This window comes from Cryptomeria japonica, chromosome 3 (assembly GCF_030272615.1).
Source record: "Cryptomeria japonica chromosome 3, Sugi_1.0, whole genome shotgun sequence".
NCBI classification, from domain to species: domain Eukaryota; kingdom Viridiplantae; phylum Streptophyta; class Pinopsida; order Cupressales; family Cupressaceae; genus Cryptomeria; species Cryptomeria japonica.
Window position 1 is genome coordinate 97,064,798 of NC_081407.1, and position 16,929 is coordinate 97,081,726.

At 39.3% G+C, this 16,929-nt stretch overlaps 1 protein-coding gene across 5 annotated transcripts in view; it reads right to left on the reverse strand.

Annotated features, from left to right (window-relative positions):
* The window catches only part of LOC131046022 (DNA-(apurinic or apyrimidinic site) endonuclease, chloroplastic), a 132,747-nt gene that overhangs the window by 73,519 nt on the left and 42,299 nt on the right, over window positions 1-16,929 (reverse strand). For all 5 annotated transcript variants that reach the window (XM_057979660.2, XM_057979661.2, XM_057979659.2 and 2 more), the window contains 3 exons: window positions 16,710-16,847; window positions 16,476-16,523; window positions 15,254-15,334 (listed from right to left, as the gene is read on the reverse strand). In XM_057979660.2, coding sequence (XP_057835643.2) covers window positions 15,254-15,334; window positions 16,476-16,523; window positions 16,710-16,847 — 267 coding nt within the window. The remainder of the gene's footprint in view (window positions 1-15,253; window positions 15,335-16,475; window positions 16,524-16,709; window positions 16,848-16,929) is intronic.

The following is a 16,929-nucleotide window of genomic DNA, read 5'->3' on the forward strand; positions in this document are numbered from 1 at the left end:
AATAAGCAATCACAAGTATCAGATTTCATAATTTCTAACACCCCTTTGATCGTGTGCAATTGTGGAAGAGTGACTCCACTTGTAACTCCTCAATTTGAGCTTTCCAAAAGAGGTCTTCAAAGTATTTATGAGTGCTATCCACCCTTGCTAACACTTGCGCTACTTTCTCTTCCATAACCACAAATTGGTCCTCCAAATCTTGCAATGGTAAAGGTCTAAGATCAAATTCATCAAAGTGGCTTGGGTTGCCACACAATAATTTTTCTGATTTGCTTTCATTTGTAGGAACAATACCACCATCAAAATTAGCTAACTCAATAGTTGATGCCTTGCAATCCTCAAGTAGGAATAGTGGGACAGTGTTATGATCAAGCAAAGTATCATCAAAAGAACCCATCTCTTCATAGAATTCATCCCATATCAAACTCCAAATCAGCATACCCTTCTAACTCTTCTCCATCATAGGGACTTATGTATACCTCACATGTAGATGCACCAAGTAATTCTTCTTCATTAGGATCCATTCTTTCCTTGTCCATATCATCACTCTGCCAGAATAAACCTGTATTAGATTGTCCTCTTTGTTGTTCCCACATTATGGCTAGATATCCATACTTCATGGCCTGTGCAACAATACTGTTCATGCTTTTTTGAAACACCTATATGCTGCAAACCACGAGAAAGCAATTCTCCATCTGTCAAAAGATCTTCAATTAACAGACCAAGGATTTTCTATCAAGGCAGAGACGAAGCAGCTCTGTTCTTGCTCTCAGTTAGAATTTTCGGGAAACTCTTGCACAATTGTCTAATAGACTCGGGCGCTTCAAGCAACGTGATGTCGTTAGCTATTTGTAGAAAACTGGGCCTAACCCCTACACCCACCATGAAGAAGGTGACTCAATCAGATAAGATCGAAGTCCCGGAAATTGGAGAACTCAGCAACATTCATATGCAATTACCAGCCGATCCGAGGATTCAACACTTGATAGATATATCAGTTGTAGATAATCCCGATGGATATGGCATGCTCCTGAGCAAAGACTGGTCAAGGAGGTTGAATGGATACGTCTCAACTGACTTTTCCCACATGTGGCTAACATGGAGAGGTGTCCCCAACCAAATCAAGATTGACAGCACCCCAAAACTTAGGCTAATGATAACAGAATATGGGGAAGACAATGAAATTCTATTCCTAGAAACAGATCTTGGAACTTATAGACCAAAAGTTGAAGAGAACCTGATGATGCAGAGTCCAAATGGAGAAGATGATCAGCAAGAAATCATAAATTCCACAGAGGTTGTTGTCGAGAGTGATCATGATTTGTCCCCAAATGAAGACAATAATATGTTTGAAAATTTCAGTAGATTTGTATTTAAAAGTGTCCAACAAGGAGTTGAGCTTGGCAACCGTGCCTGTATTCAAGATTTGCTATTACTAAACTGGTGTAGGATACATAATGCTTTCCATTCAGAATTTTCATGCGCAATGTGTAAGTTTGCTTTAAATCAGATTCACAAAAGAATTTCCGAGGCCTTAACACTCGAAGATATTAAGATTCCGCAAAGTAGCAATCATCATCTTACGGAAAACTCACCCAAGCTAGATGAGGAGAACAAAGATGAAATCGAGCAACAACATGATCAAACTCCACTAGAAAAACAAAGAAGAGACGAATGATGGAAGAAGCCAATTATGGACTTTAAGGTTTGACGGTTCCAAATCAAAGAAAGGACCAGGAGTAGGCTTTGAATTAATCAGTCCTTCAGGAGAGACTTATCTAGCTGCCCATAGATTACAGTTTTCATGCACAAATAATGTTGCCGAATATGAATTTCTAGTTCATGGATTATTACTAGCCATTCAGAAGGGAGAGAAGATTTTACCTATGTTGGGAGATTCAAAGGTTACTGTAAGACAAATAAGAAACCAGTACATGTGCCACGGCAAAAGATTAACAAGATATCCCAATAGGGTATTGTTGACGTGTATTTTGTACACTATCAAACACAGAATAAAATACCCAAGGGTACCTTATCCTCTCTTGAATAAAGCCTCTGAATGCTGAAGATGTCGCGAAAAGGATCAATCGGGATGACTTCAAGGTTCTTGTATGTAGGATCTCTACGTGTGGATAAGCTCTCTGTGGTATGATGTGATTTGCTGGAATCACAACGGGACTTACATTTGATGATTGAACGTCTGATCTGCTTTGAATATTGCTGGAACACGGGCTCTTACTAGCTTTGACTTGAAAAAAGGAAAAAAAGATGAGGGCGAGGAAAGAATCTAATCCTAATACTAAGGAATGTAGGAGCAATGATTGATCTTTGATGAAATTCTAACTAAGTCTTGTTTTGACATCACAGGAACATCTCCACAAGGTTAGTGCGATCTTCGAAGGAAAGCTTTATGATGTTCAAATCATCACTGCAGGCATAGACACCATCAGGTTGATGCATATCAATGAAGAAGCGACAACTGAAGTTAAGCTTAAGCTGAATGATTCCAGCTGACTACACAAGGCAAGTCTGCAATCAACAAACTGCTAGTAGTATGGATATACGAATTCCACCATCAATGAAGCACATTTCTTCCACTCATCTAATAACATGAAATCAAATATGAGAAGTATAAAGAACATGCAAATTGTCGAATCGACCCATAAATTTCACCATTTCTTCAATGAAGTTACAAGTCTTTTACAACAACATCTTGGCAACAATCTTTGCCTTCTCTCTCTATTCTACTCTAATTGCTATTCTATCAACTAGCTAATCACCTTCTAACTACTCTCTATCTGCTTCCTATTAACTGCTTCTAACTATTCCCTTTACAAAATGAAGAGCCGGGGCTTATATAGTGCCCACAATACAATTGGATGGCTAAGATCAATTTGAGATCAATGGCCAAGATTCAATAATGAAAACCCTAATTAGGGTTTGTTACAACCATTACATAACATTTAATGCTCGACCAATGAAATAATTGTATTGCTTGGACACATGTCCTCTCTGAAAAATTCCACCAATGGATAGCCGAGGTAGGTACATCGAAGTTTGTGCCACCTTCCATAAGTTAGGTACATTGAATCTGGACATGCTGAGGTGGACCAATCCGACTGGAGAAGTGATGACTAGGATGCCACCTCGTCTGACACTTGTAACTTGGTAGATATTCAACTTGATGTTGTTGAGAAGCTAGCTTTAATTAATTCATCTGGAACTATCTGCTTCTTCAACGAACCCTTTGCTCCGACTGCTTTTGTCTCTGATGTGCAGGATGTTGATGTACCTCACCCTGGAATGCTGGATTGGAGAAGTCGCCCTTGATGACGCTTGACTGAAGAAGGTCGTCCTTGTCAATGCTAGACTGAAGGAGGTCGCCCTTGTCCTTGCTTGATCATCCTTGATGAGAACCTGCCGACTTGTAGATCCTCCGGGCTTTGGAGTCGCGATCTTGATACCTACACAACATTTCAAAATTAGTAATATATCTTGAAATCTAAAAATTAAACTTTAAAAGGAAGATTCAAGATTTTAATTAGGAAACTTCATGATAAATCTTGAGTTATCATTTCCTAATTAACCATGCAATACTTAGACTTTTCTAAAAAATGTCAAAAAAAATCAAACCTTGAATAAGGGTGTCAAGATGATTTTGCCATACCTCCTCTTGAGAATTAACCCTGAGAAATGATGCAAAAATAGGAGAATTCGCTAGGCAAAAAATGTAGATCAAAGCTCTCCCTTGGATAAAATGCACCTCCTTTAGCTTGGAAAAGAACTCCACCTTCCAATAGCTTCTTCAAGATCTGGAAATTCGCCTTCAAATGTCTTCAAAAAATCTGGAAATTACCCTCCAAACTAGCAAGAAATACACCTCTCCAATAGCCTTCAAGATGAATTTCGCCCTCCACTAGCTTCTCCACATTTAGTAGAAATTCGCTCCACTCCTCTGGATTTCGCTACTCAAATTGCTCTCCAATTTCGCACTTGAAAGGATGATTGAATGATTTAAATTGTGAAAAAACACCTCCCAATATATAGAGCGCTCACCTTCCACTTACCCATGAGGCCGACCTTGCAAATAAAAGGTGAAATAATAAATAAAACCTCAAAAGGAGTAGGCCGACTTGTCAAATAAAGGCAAAATAATGCCTTGTGCGCTCAACTTTTAATTTTAATTTCACAAAAATTAATTTTAAATGCCTTTATAATAGAAATTCGATTTTTTGAGGCCCAAAATTAATTTATTAAATGCCAATTTAATTAATTTTTTTCAAATATTCTAATGCGATTTGGAGGATATTAACGCCCAAATATGGTAAAAAATAATGAATGCCATTAACTTCGCTCTGGTCCCTTGGAGAGGGACAAGAGCACTTTTTCATTTTTAGGCTAGGATTCTCAATTTTTTGAAGTCAAACCTTTGTTCACCATGCTTTAGAAGATCCTTCCCATCTCACACAACTTTGCCTTAGCATAATCTCGGAGGGAATTTGTTGTTTTCATAAAAAGCGCCCTAGTCCTTCAGTGAGGGACAAGAGCACTTTTGAGTCCATTGCATGAATTCTTGATCATATCAACTTCAAATTATCCTCCAGGCGTAGAATATCACATTTCACTCCATCTTGAGCCTTGGTAATAAAAATATCATTTCAAAATGCAAGGTAAATGGTCATATTTGGAAATTGCGCCCTGGTCCCTTGATGAGGGACGAGAGCACTTTTGCCAGTTGTCGTCAAAATTTGCAACTCTCGCATCTCAATTCCACTTCAAGGCATTTTAAACATTTTTTCAAACTTGCGCCTTGGCCTCAATTTGTCCAAAATTGGTGAGAAAGGCTAGATAACATATTAAGTGCTCTAGTCCTTCAGTGAGGGACAAGAGCACTTTTTCAACTTCAAGCTTATCCGTCCTTTGCTAGCTTCCCAAATTATCTTCAATGGGCAAATCATGTCCTCTTCCATTCATTTCAATCACAAACTTACCTTGGCCTTGCAGGAAATTTACACTTTTTTGGAAAATCGCTCTGGTCCCTTGGAGAGGGACGGGAGCACTTTTTGCATCTTGGCATACTTCTTTGTTCTTTAAACCTCTCAATTGCGTCCAAGGCATAAAACATCATTCGTCCTTCCTATCCAAGTCAAGTTTTGCCATAAAATATCAAACAAAGAAGAGAAACTTGAAAAAGTGGCATGGTCCTTCAGTGAGGGATGGGAGCACTTTTTGTCATTTGGGTTGATTTACTCCTTTGTGAATCGCTTAAATTATATTCAATGGACAAAACATGCTTCCCTAAACTTCTTCAAACCATAAAATCACTTTAATCTTGCAAAGGCAGTGCAAATTTGAAATTCAAGCTCCGGTCCTTCAGTGAGGGACGGGAGCACTTTTTGCTTTCCAAGCCAAATTGTCTCACTTTTCATCTCGAAATTCCTTTGCTAGGTAAGATTTCATCTTACTTTATGCTATGAATAGAAGTTAATGTCCAATAAAGGTCTAAAATTGTGCATATAAAGAAAAGTGCTTTGGTCCTTCAGTGAGGGACGGGAGCACTTTTTACCTTCTAGGCAAAAACTTCATCATTTTATTGTTTTCAATCAAGTTTGGATGCTTTACCATGTTCATTTAGTCCTCCACTATGCCTTTGATGTTTCGATTTGACCAAACAAGGCCAGGAATGACTCAAATAAGTCATTTCGCCCTGGTCCTTCAGTGAGGGACGGGAGCACTTTGCCTTGGTCCCTTGGTGAGGGACAGGAGCACTTTTTCCTTTAACCTTCAAAATTCACCATTTTTGTGCCTTCAAAATCTTCAAAAGTATCAAGTCATGTCCAATTATCATTCCGGAAGACCCTGCACAAAACAAAATAGAAAAGTCAATGACAAATATGCATAAAATAACATTTGTGCTCTGGTCCCTTGGAGAGCGACGGGAGCACTTTTGTCCTTTCTGGCTAAAATATTCAAAATTTAGGTCTCCAATCATTTCACAAGGCAGAGTTAGGTCATCTTCAAGGCCCGGAATCAATTAGCAAGCTCTCGCAAAACAAGAAATTGCACTTAGAATGAAATTCGCCCTGGGCCTCCAGTGAAGGACAGGAGCACTTTCTCTGTTTCGGGCATCATCTTGCCTCCAAAATTTGATCAAAATTTACCTAGGCAAGAATATACAATTTCATCTTCAAAATGCTAACACTTAGACAAAATTTGAATTTTCCCTCAAAAACCCTGACTAGACCTAACCTGGGACCTATCTGACCTCCTGACAGACTCACTTACTTCAATAATCAATCTTCGGAAGGATGCTTAATAACTTTCAAAATTTGACTCGACTCAGCTTGAAAAACATCCAAAAGAAACCCCTAAGGTTTAGCCCTAGCCCAGACAGACAACTCACTCATTCAAAACCCTAAAAGCAGAGAGAAGAACAGGCAAAATAAAAGCGAAAAGAGGGGGTCCCCATTTAAATGGGGCGATGTGTGAAGACGTCACAACAGGTATGGGACCTCATCGAAAGCTTTGATGCTTTTAATATGAAGTTAGTGTATAGATCTCAGAACCAAGTGGCCAATGCACTTGCCCAAGCTACCAGTTCCTTGGCACCTATTGCCATGGAAGGACTAAAGAAGTTTACGGTAGAGCTAGCCTCAGTTCCTTCAGTGCTGGATAATGTCACAATTTCCAAGTGTTCAAAGCCAACAAGCATATAGTACATTTCTTGACTAACTCAGATGTTTTCATGAGTCAGATTATTGATGAAGAAGAAGCCGAAGAAGCGGAATTTGATCTTGAAGGCATCTTGAACTTAAAGACAAACACCATCCCCAAAGGAATGGTGGAACTAGAAAGAATTTTTTATCCTAATAAATTGCGAGAAGATAAGCACCAAGACACAAAAGGAGGTACTTGCGAGACAATCAATTTGGGAAATCATGGAGAAGTTAAGAACATGTTCATAGGGAAAGCATGCATGCCAAGTGAAAAGGAAGGCATACACAAGAACATGAGAGACTTTCCCAATATAGTTGGATGGGGATAAGAAGATTTAAAGACATATGATACATCTATTATCACACATACGATTCCTTTAAAGCCAAGAAGTGAGCCATTCAGGCAGCATCAAAAGCCAATTAATCCATTACTAAAGCCTCTCATATACTAAGAAGTGAAGAAACTGCTTTCAGCCAGGATTATATTTCCAGTAAGGCATTCCACGTGGGTCGCCAACTTGGTCCTAGTAAGAAACAAGAGTGGCGAGATAAGACTTATGTGGACTTCTGAAACCTCAACAAGGCATCAAAAAAGGACAACTACCCACTCTTGTCATTGGACGAGGTATTGCAAATAGTGAATGGATCACAAATGATGTCCTTCTTGGACGGATATTCAAGATGCAACCAGGTGATGGTGGAATATGAAGATAGATTAAAGACAACCTCCACGACGAAGTGGGGAACATTTGCATATAGGAGAATGCCCTTTGGATTAATCAATGCCTGAGCTACCTTTCAAAGAGCAATGGACATTGCATTCCAAGACTAGATAGGGAAATGCATTATAATCTACATGGACGACATCACAGTATTCTCTAGGAAGAGAGAAGATCATATAGAAGATTTGAGGAAAGTATTTCAAAGATGCAAAAAATACGAGATATCTCTTAATCCCAAGAAATGCATGTTCAGAGTTACTGAAGGAACATTACTAGGACATGTGATCTCAGAGAAGGGAAACTTCATAGACCCAGATCGAATTTAAGCTCTATCAAAAATCAGCCTATTGGCCAGTAAAAAAGAGTTGAAGTCTTTCTTTGGTAAAATCAACTTTGTGAGGAAGTGTATTACTAGGTTTGCTGAGATAGTAAGGCCATTGAACAAAATACTTAAGAAGGAAGCCAAAATGGAATGGACAACACCAGCAAAGTGGGCATTTGAAGAAAGCAAATCAGCCATCGCTGAAGCTCCCGTTCTAGTCAATCCAAATTATACAAGGCCCTTTTACTTGTATTCATTCGCTTTAGAACATACACGTGCTGCTATCCTCACCCAAAGAAATGTAGAAAAAAATGAGCTTCCTATAGTATTCATGAGCGCTCCACTTAAAGATGTTGAGCTGAGATACCCAAATGTAGAAAAACAAGCTTATGCTTTGGTAAAAGCAATCAAAACATTCAGGCATTATATTCTAAGAACCAAAGTTTATGCTATAGTGTCGAATGCAGCAGTTAAAATACTCCTTATGTAAAATGAATTGGGAGAAAGAAGAGGAAAGTGGGTCGCCACTATCCAAGAGTACGACATCATTTTTTGCTCGAATTTTCTAAGGCAAAGTGGAAACTCAACACTTAGAAAGATAAATCAACACTATAGGGCAACTTGATACTTAGGATCATTTTTAATAATTTTAACATCTTTTTCAACATTTTGACCCTATTGGCATCGTCCCTGGCAACAATGCCAAATGTTTATTGCTATATCTGATAAATCAAATACGGGAAATAATAATATACATGACAAACCAGACACAACAGTAAACTATATCTTTATTCGCACATGAAATTATTACAGAGAAGAAGACCAGAGATGGTTGGCCAAGGATTATAATTAATTCGACTATACCATACTCCCTTCCTTGGTGATACACAACATATTTAAAAGACTCGACGGTTGCCGAGAGGAACACAACCGTCAACCAACCGACACATTAACTACTCAAGAGTGAAAACCCACTTAATACAAACAATTAATACATTGCCAAATAACAAATATTATCAAATATAACAATAGGCATTTTATGCCAACTATAGTGGTTCACAAAATGCACTCCTCGATCACTTGTAATCTGGATTGGTATCCCAAACCTCGTCACTATCTATTCGTAGATGAATTTTGTCGTACTAACAATAATGTTGTCTGGAAGTGCTCTCGCCTCCAACCACTTTGTAAGACACTCCATTGCCACCACAACATACTTGCATCGATGTGTCTGGCTCACCTTCAGTGGTCCAATAAAATCCAAACCCACCTCTCAAACAATTCCTGGGGCTGCGAGGGAAACAATGGCATAAAATCTCTTTTCAGTGGTTTCCCTACTCGTTAACATGTGTTGCACCCTACTACCCATTCTTGAGCATCTGTGTGCAATGTCGACCACCATAGTCCTGCAAGTAATACCTTCTGTGTGGTGGCATCCGATCCCATGTGGCCTCCTCCCAACCCTTTGAGTGACTCCTTCAGGACTCCGAGAATCTCTTCCTGCATAACACATCTCCACAACACTTGGTCAAGACCCATCTTATACAACAATCCATTTATAAGCTGAAAAGTTTAGTTTTCTGCTCTCGCTTGGCAACAGGAAAGGTTGAAGTGGGTAGATACTCCCCGATGCTTTCATACCAAGGTTGTAGTGCAGCAATCTGAAAACAATGGGCATTCAAGAAGTATTTGTTTACCCCGTCATGTGGCTCTCTTGACTTGATGCTAGAAAATTGATCGGCAATGACGTGGCTTTTTCCCAAACGTACTATGATAGTGAATGTGAACTCCTACAATAACAACAACCACCTACTCACCCCTAAATAATAGGTTTGTTTGCCAGGTACATTAGGGCTTGATGATCCATGTCGAACATGAACGGTGTCACCAGGAAATAGCGACGAAACTTTTGTACGAAGTACACCATTCCAAGCGTCTCCCTCTCTGTTGTACTATAATTCCTTTTGACCTTCGAGAGTAATCGACTAGCAAAGAACACCAAGTGATCTAGTTCCTATAGCATAGTTGGAGGCATTCACGTCCACATGGAATTCCTTATTCCAATTCGAGTACGCCAATACCAGTGCACTCACTAGTCTTGACTTCAATCCCTTAAATGCCTTATTTTACTTGTCTTCCCATGTGAACAGTCGTCCTTTCCTTGCCAACATGTCCAATGAGTATATAATTTGAGCAAAGTTCTTTATAAACATCCAGTAATAACCAACGTAACCCAAAAAGGATTTGACTCCTATTACATTCTTCGATGTCTCCATTTGTACCATGACCCCTACCTTGTCTGAGTTTGTCTTCAATTCTACCTTACAAAATATGTGGCCAAGTAGCTTCCCTTGGGGTATCATGAATCTGCACTTTTTCAAGTTCAACGCTAGAACGTGTCCTTCGACACCTTTCCATGCATTCACGAAGTGCGATGAGATGAGTCTCCTAACCATTGTATATTGACCAATCATCTAGAAATGCTTTGAAATTTCACAAGAACATCTTGTCAAAGATATGTAGAATGATGTGTTGGAAGGTGGCGGGGGCGTTTCACAAGCCGAACGGCATATTATTGTACACATACACCTCATCCTCCGCCACGAAGGTAGTCTTGAGTTTATCTTCCTCGGCAATGCTTATTTAACTGTATCTGGACAAAGGAGTACATCTCATGGCCTACTACTTCCTCCAATATGGTGTCAGTGAATGGGATTGGGAACGGGTCTTTGATTGTTACTGCATTGAGACACCCAAAGTCCACACAGATTCGTGTTTGGTTTGCTTCCTTTTTCAGAGATATAACAATCAGCAAGACCCACTCGCTTGTTTCCACCTTAAATATTATGTTGTCTTTCAACATTTTTTCATTCTCCTCATGTACCTTGGCGGCATAGTTTTTATTCATCTGGTAGGGCTGCTTTCGTACAAGTTGTGCACCCGGTACGAGGGGAATTTTGTGTACACACAGTTCCAATGGTATCCCCTTTAGGTACTTTTACATCCACACGAAGTTGTCCTTGTACTCCATGAATATTTTGAGTGTGTTGCCTTCAATACCAGATCCCAATCGTCATCAACGAGAATCACCTTCGGATTGCCCTCATAACCCAAGTTTACTTTCTTCACATTCGGCTATTTATACTTCATGACTTTATCCCTTTCAAAACGATGGGCAGGTGTCTCATCCACTCATGCAATCCCTTATATTCTTCACACTCCAAAGGGAAGGTAGCACTCTCTGTACCTTCATTGATTTCTTCGATCTCCACGATTTGTAGCATGTGGCACTCTAGGTGGAAGACTTCATAATCATCCATCTACCAATGAAATAGCCCGTTCAAAGAACATGTTTCCTCCTTCGAGCAATCTTCCAGTTCCAGTACCCCTTCATCATTTCATCCTCTTCCTTCCTCCGTACTCCACTCTCTGTCTTCGGACTCCTAGTCTAAAGATGCCAGTTCTTCACTCACCACCTAATTCCTCAAGTCGATGACGTACTTCCTTCCTTGACTCTCGATCAAGAGTGTGCAGCGTTTCCAATTGTGATCTACCTTGGCAATGATTAACCACCCTCTCTCGAGGAGAGCCTCATATGTCTTCTTCTATAATAGAGTGATGACGAAATCTAAGAAGAAGGGTTGTGTGCCAATTGTTATCTTTTGTGCCATCAAAGTTCCCAATGGCTTAATGCCAAGCTGGTCGGCACCCACCAAGTTGAAGGTTGGCGACAAGAGTATAGGTTTTCCAAGGCTCTTCCAAGTTTCCTTCAATAGTACATTGACTCCCAAGCCTCCATCAACAATGGTGTTTGTTAATTTCATTCCCATAATTTCCATCTCCACGATGGCTGGCTTCCTACCAATGCTCACCATCAGCAACATCTAGTCACTCGCCCCGTCCCCTTCACACGGCGATTTCTCCATCGGTTTCTCTTGTTCCTTGTTCTGTTTCTAATGATTGGAGTTGTCGTCACCAACATCAACTATATTTGTAATCACCATTTTTAGTTGTCGCATGGTTTGTAGAAGGTCAGATACCTTTACAGGCATTGTGGTTTGCAGCACCTGTCTTACGATGTTTTTCTCCAACTCCGACCGTAATGGAGTACCAACGACTTCATTTGAGGCTCTTTTTTCATCTGTCATTGCCCGTTCCACATCTGCTCTAGCTTCCCAAAGTCTTTCTTTCCCTGTACGAGGATCTAGATATATTGTTTTCTTTGTCTGTAGCCTAGTGATCACCAATACTTCATCCTCTAGTTCTTCCACTGCCGGCATATTTACCCCCTTTTGCTTCGGGCAATCGGTGTCTTCATGATTTCCGAGTCCACACCATTTGCATAGTAGACCTACATTGTTATTTTGACCGCTCTAACAATCCCATGCGAAGTGACCCCATTCATTACATTTTTGGCACTGGATCATGGGTCTCCCCTTCACATCATACTGCATTCTGCTTTGTTGGGTATTATTGAGGTTATTGTAGCGGTTATTATTCCCTCGCATGTTGTTCTAGTACATGCCAAGCATGTATTAGGATTGCCAGGTGGTTTTGGTGGTGTAGTTGGAGGGTTTGCTTGTTCCCCTTAGGCAAAGAGCACTTGTGTGCTTCTTGTCTTTAGGTTGTACGGGCATTCCTTGATGAAATGTCCCAGTACTTGACAGATGTCACAGAACTGTTTCTTTGGACAAGTTTTTTTGTGACCTTCTAGTTTATAGTCAATGCACCACATTTCCTTACTCTCCTTTGAGCTCTCCTTTTTGATCTTCAATTCCCTCATCTTCTCAACATATCCTGTCAGAGGGCTTGTACTGTTTTAGTTTCACCGTCGTTGCTGCTCTCCTTCATATTGTCATCATCACTGACTTTCTTCTTTCCTCGAGATGTGTTGTTTTCACTTTCAATGTCCATCGCCCAATTGTAGGCATTGGCGTACAATTATCATCACTGACTTTCTTCTTTCCTCGAGATGTGTTGTTTTCACTTTCAATGTCCATCGCCCAATTGTAGGCATTGGCGTACGACAATGGGGGTACCACCTTCATTTTCTTCCTCGATGAGAGGATCAACCCCTCGATGAACCATTGCTTCTTCAACCCATCAACTAGTTGGTTCTCCATTTTACCCAACAACTCCTTGAGCCTATGATTGTAAGCTCTCACATTCTCATGTTTTCCTTGTTTGGTATTATAGATTTCTGCCACAATTTCATTGTCATCCTGTAGGAGTTTAAATTCCTCCAAGAATGCCTTCTTCAAGCTATCCCATGAGTCTCGCTTCCAACTTTGAAAACCAATCGATTGCGACTCCCCTTAATGTTGCAAGGAATGACCAAAACCAGTAGTCTTTGTCATCCTGGCCACTTGCCAACCATATGGTTTCACATGTCTTGCAGTGTCTTACAGGATCCTCTGATCCGTTACCAATGAACTTGGGAAGTTTCTCCCTATCCACAATTGGATTTTCTCTGTATGTGTGGGGGGAGAGGGGGGGGGGTCACCATCATCCTTAAATGGTGTATCCCATGTGCCCAGGACTAGATTGGACTACTTTGCTCTCGACGCTCCGGTGCTTCACTTGCATTCTCAGCCACGTGTGAGCCCTCCACCCGTCCACCATCTGTGTCATCTACACCTTGGCTACCTTCCTTGTTCCTGGACTCCCTCCTCCCCGACATCTTTGGCTCAGGCCCCCCTATTCTCGGTCCCTCTCTTATGGAGAGGCTCTCAATGCGGTGCAAATTGTGTTCAAAGATTTCAGCAACCTCACTCTAGAGGTCCTTACCTTCGTTGTCTTCTTCGTCACATACCGACTGTACATACAAGCTACTTTATGTGGAGTCGGTCCCTTCATCTGACACTGAGTGTACGGATTGATTATTTGCCTAGTTGGCGAGATCCTCGTTTACTTTGTTCGAGAGTGGTAGGTTCCTGGCAACTTCCTCCCACTCACTCCATATACGTGGTCTCTACCTCTCCCGGCTACAACTTCAGCTAACACTTATGCTCTTACTCCTTGTTGGACTCTAGGACTCCTCAACTATTCTCCATAATCATTGTCATCTATCACTTTGTTCTTTGATCCGGAGAGATATTCTCATTGATCCCTCTCTCTCCAAATGTTTGCAATATGTTTTCTTTCCTTGTTTGGTCATAGGGGCATTAATTGCTAGGGGTACAATGTCTACTCGTATCCCTCTCTTCTTCCTCCCTACGTTTCTCTTCTCGTACCATTGTAGTATATGTTGCCGACACTGCTCTCAATTTTTGTCCTCGAGTAGATCCTGGAGAGCAATGAGGTTATGTGCCAACAACCTTGGTAATCTAGAAAGGAGACGATTGATGGCATCATTCACTGTCAGGTCGTCCCATACAACACTCTTAGGGACCTTGTTTTATTGGGTCGTCATCTTCCTTAGATTAATCTGGTCATTCAATCAGTGCCCATTACACCGCCATCCTATCTGCTGCCATTCTCGATCACTTAGATCTCCAAGTTCAAATCGGCAACGGTGGCAAAATGTTTACTCCCGAAAGGAACTTAATTGATTACGCAGAGTAAACAAGATACAGAAACATACCATACAATAATACCAGATAACAGTAATCAGCACAATAACATGGCAGAAAGATGTGTTCTTTTATTACCGGAGTGTAATCTCTATACAATCATGAATGTTTCCCGATACAACAATCAAACTATATAAAGTGTCTGGCAGTTGGTTAAGACTGCCAACCATCAGCAACTACCACCAACCTCTCGGGAACAAAAGTAATTACACTGCCAATTATTATACTAACAATTTACTTATAATTATGGCATAACTGCTGCCTACAAACAAGTCAAGGATATTGAAATGACTTGCCCTCATCTCCTTTTGAACCCCAATATAATCCTCTAGAAGAATCCGATTTAACCTCTTTTGATGCTTCTAGAAGAGATACTTTATTTAATAAAGTGACTTTATGTTATATATTTTATTTTCCACTTAAGTCACAATTAAATTAAATTAATTAAAAGAAAGTTATCCATAAGATTTACAGTTTTACTTTATTAGGACAACTTTAAAATAATTAATCTAATTTAATTTATACCCTTCCAATCTCCCACCTTAGCCCACAGGAATAAAAAATAGTCTAGATGACCTGCTGGATGATCACTCAGAAAAAGGGGACATTACATTTAATTACTTCCAACTGCAAAAAGGTTATTGTAAATTTAAGCATGCTTTGCATTGACACACAATTAGTTTCCTTGGTTTCAAGAAAGGAAAGCAAGGAAATGATATGTACCAAGTAAAAGGAACAATTTTATTTCAACAATCATTATTCTTTCTGTTTTCTCTCTATAATTAAAGGATTAGTAGAGTAGTCTGTTTGCTGAGTGATAAATACTTCACTACCAAATACCCCAGATAGAAGATGTAAGAAAATAAGCCATTTGCAAATGATAATGAGAAACAAAAAAGAATTGAAACTAGAAACGCTTACGTCAGGATTGTAGATATCAATCTCTTCATTTGCACAGTTCAGATCACCAGTCAAAACCACTGGCTTTTTCTGTTCTAGATCCTGCATACATAATTATAGTTGATTTGGTTCATACTTTAGCATCAATTAACAAGCTGATATGCCAGCAAAAATAATAACAATTTAATACACAAAGTCCAATTTAGATTTGAGTTCTAAAAAATGTTTTTGAACAACTTATTATTTTAGCATCCATACCTCACTTATTCCAACATAAAATGGTAAATTTCAAAAAGAAGAAAAATAAGACAATAAATAATGGTGCATAGAAGCCTCCCACAATTTGGATGACAGAAAATAGAAAATTGAAGAACCGGGGTTTGAATTATTGAATAGCTATAAAATATTTTACCAGGCTTATAAAACATTTCAGAAGTGATTCTGAATGCTTTGTAAAGTTGTCAATTGTCTACAGGGGCATAATGGGAGTGAAACCAGGGCAGACTCCACAGCTTTTTGAAGGTCTGCAGGGGAAAACTGTATGCTATGTCTGGTTCACCATGAAGTTCCATTCTATATTAAATTACAGTTTGCTACAGTTTGAAGAGTTGATAATCTGGAGCATAACCAGCAGTTGGTCCAAAATTTTCTGTACCAAAATGCATTTGTTTTCTAATAAGATGAAATTATTCTGATGGTATGATCTAAACAAATAACAGATATCATCTATTTTGAGCAAATTCCCAAGAATCCAGTTTATAATATGCAGTAAATAAAAGATAGATATATTACAATTTTATTTGCAGCCCAATTATCAAAAAGTAATATGATGAAACATACAATCAAGGATACCATCCATTTTGATTGCATTCCAAATGACCAGAGGTTTCATTTTGATTTGAGTTCCATGATTAAGGGCAAAAATGTTGCATTCCAAATGACCAGAGGTTTCATTTTGATTTGAGTTCCATGATTAAGGGCAAAAATGTTACAGCACTAAACCTCGTGAACAAATACATATATTAAATCAATAAATCCTTGAACCATATAAAATCATGCAAAATCTAGCAGCAAAAATATTAAATATCAAACTGCAAATTAGCAAAATATGGTATTTTGCAGTCAATTTGTAGCAGGTAAAAGGAAAATTATATTCAAACTGTAACAAAGTAATTGTTTATACGAGTATAGCAACTTTCTCAGACACCCAATAAGGGATTGCATCAATGTGCTACACACTTACTTTGATGTAGCTGCTTAGAGCCGGATCCCATTTCTGAACCCTGTACGTCTGCTAACAAGCAAAAACAATTCTATTAAAATACAATACCATCTATTCATATTACAGAATGGGAACTCTAGACCTCAAATTTATAAGTAACAAGCACCATATCCAAAAACACTTCAGTCATGTGTAAAGGTTTTACTTATAACTAACAGAAAATTACAGGTTAAGTAAATATTGTAACTAACTGACCAGTCTTTCGAGCTTTTGACCAGAGTTGGGAACATATCCTGCAACCAAATAGAATTTATCAAGTTCTACGGTAATCAGGCGACCTTCACCATCATGGTCAGGAAATCCGAGTCCAAACCTTACAGAAACAGGTTTAACCTGCAAGCATACCATAGAAAGAACTCCAAGCATTAATTCATCTACCAAAGCTACATCGTATATTTTCTGTTTGCTAAATCTC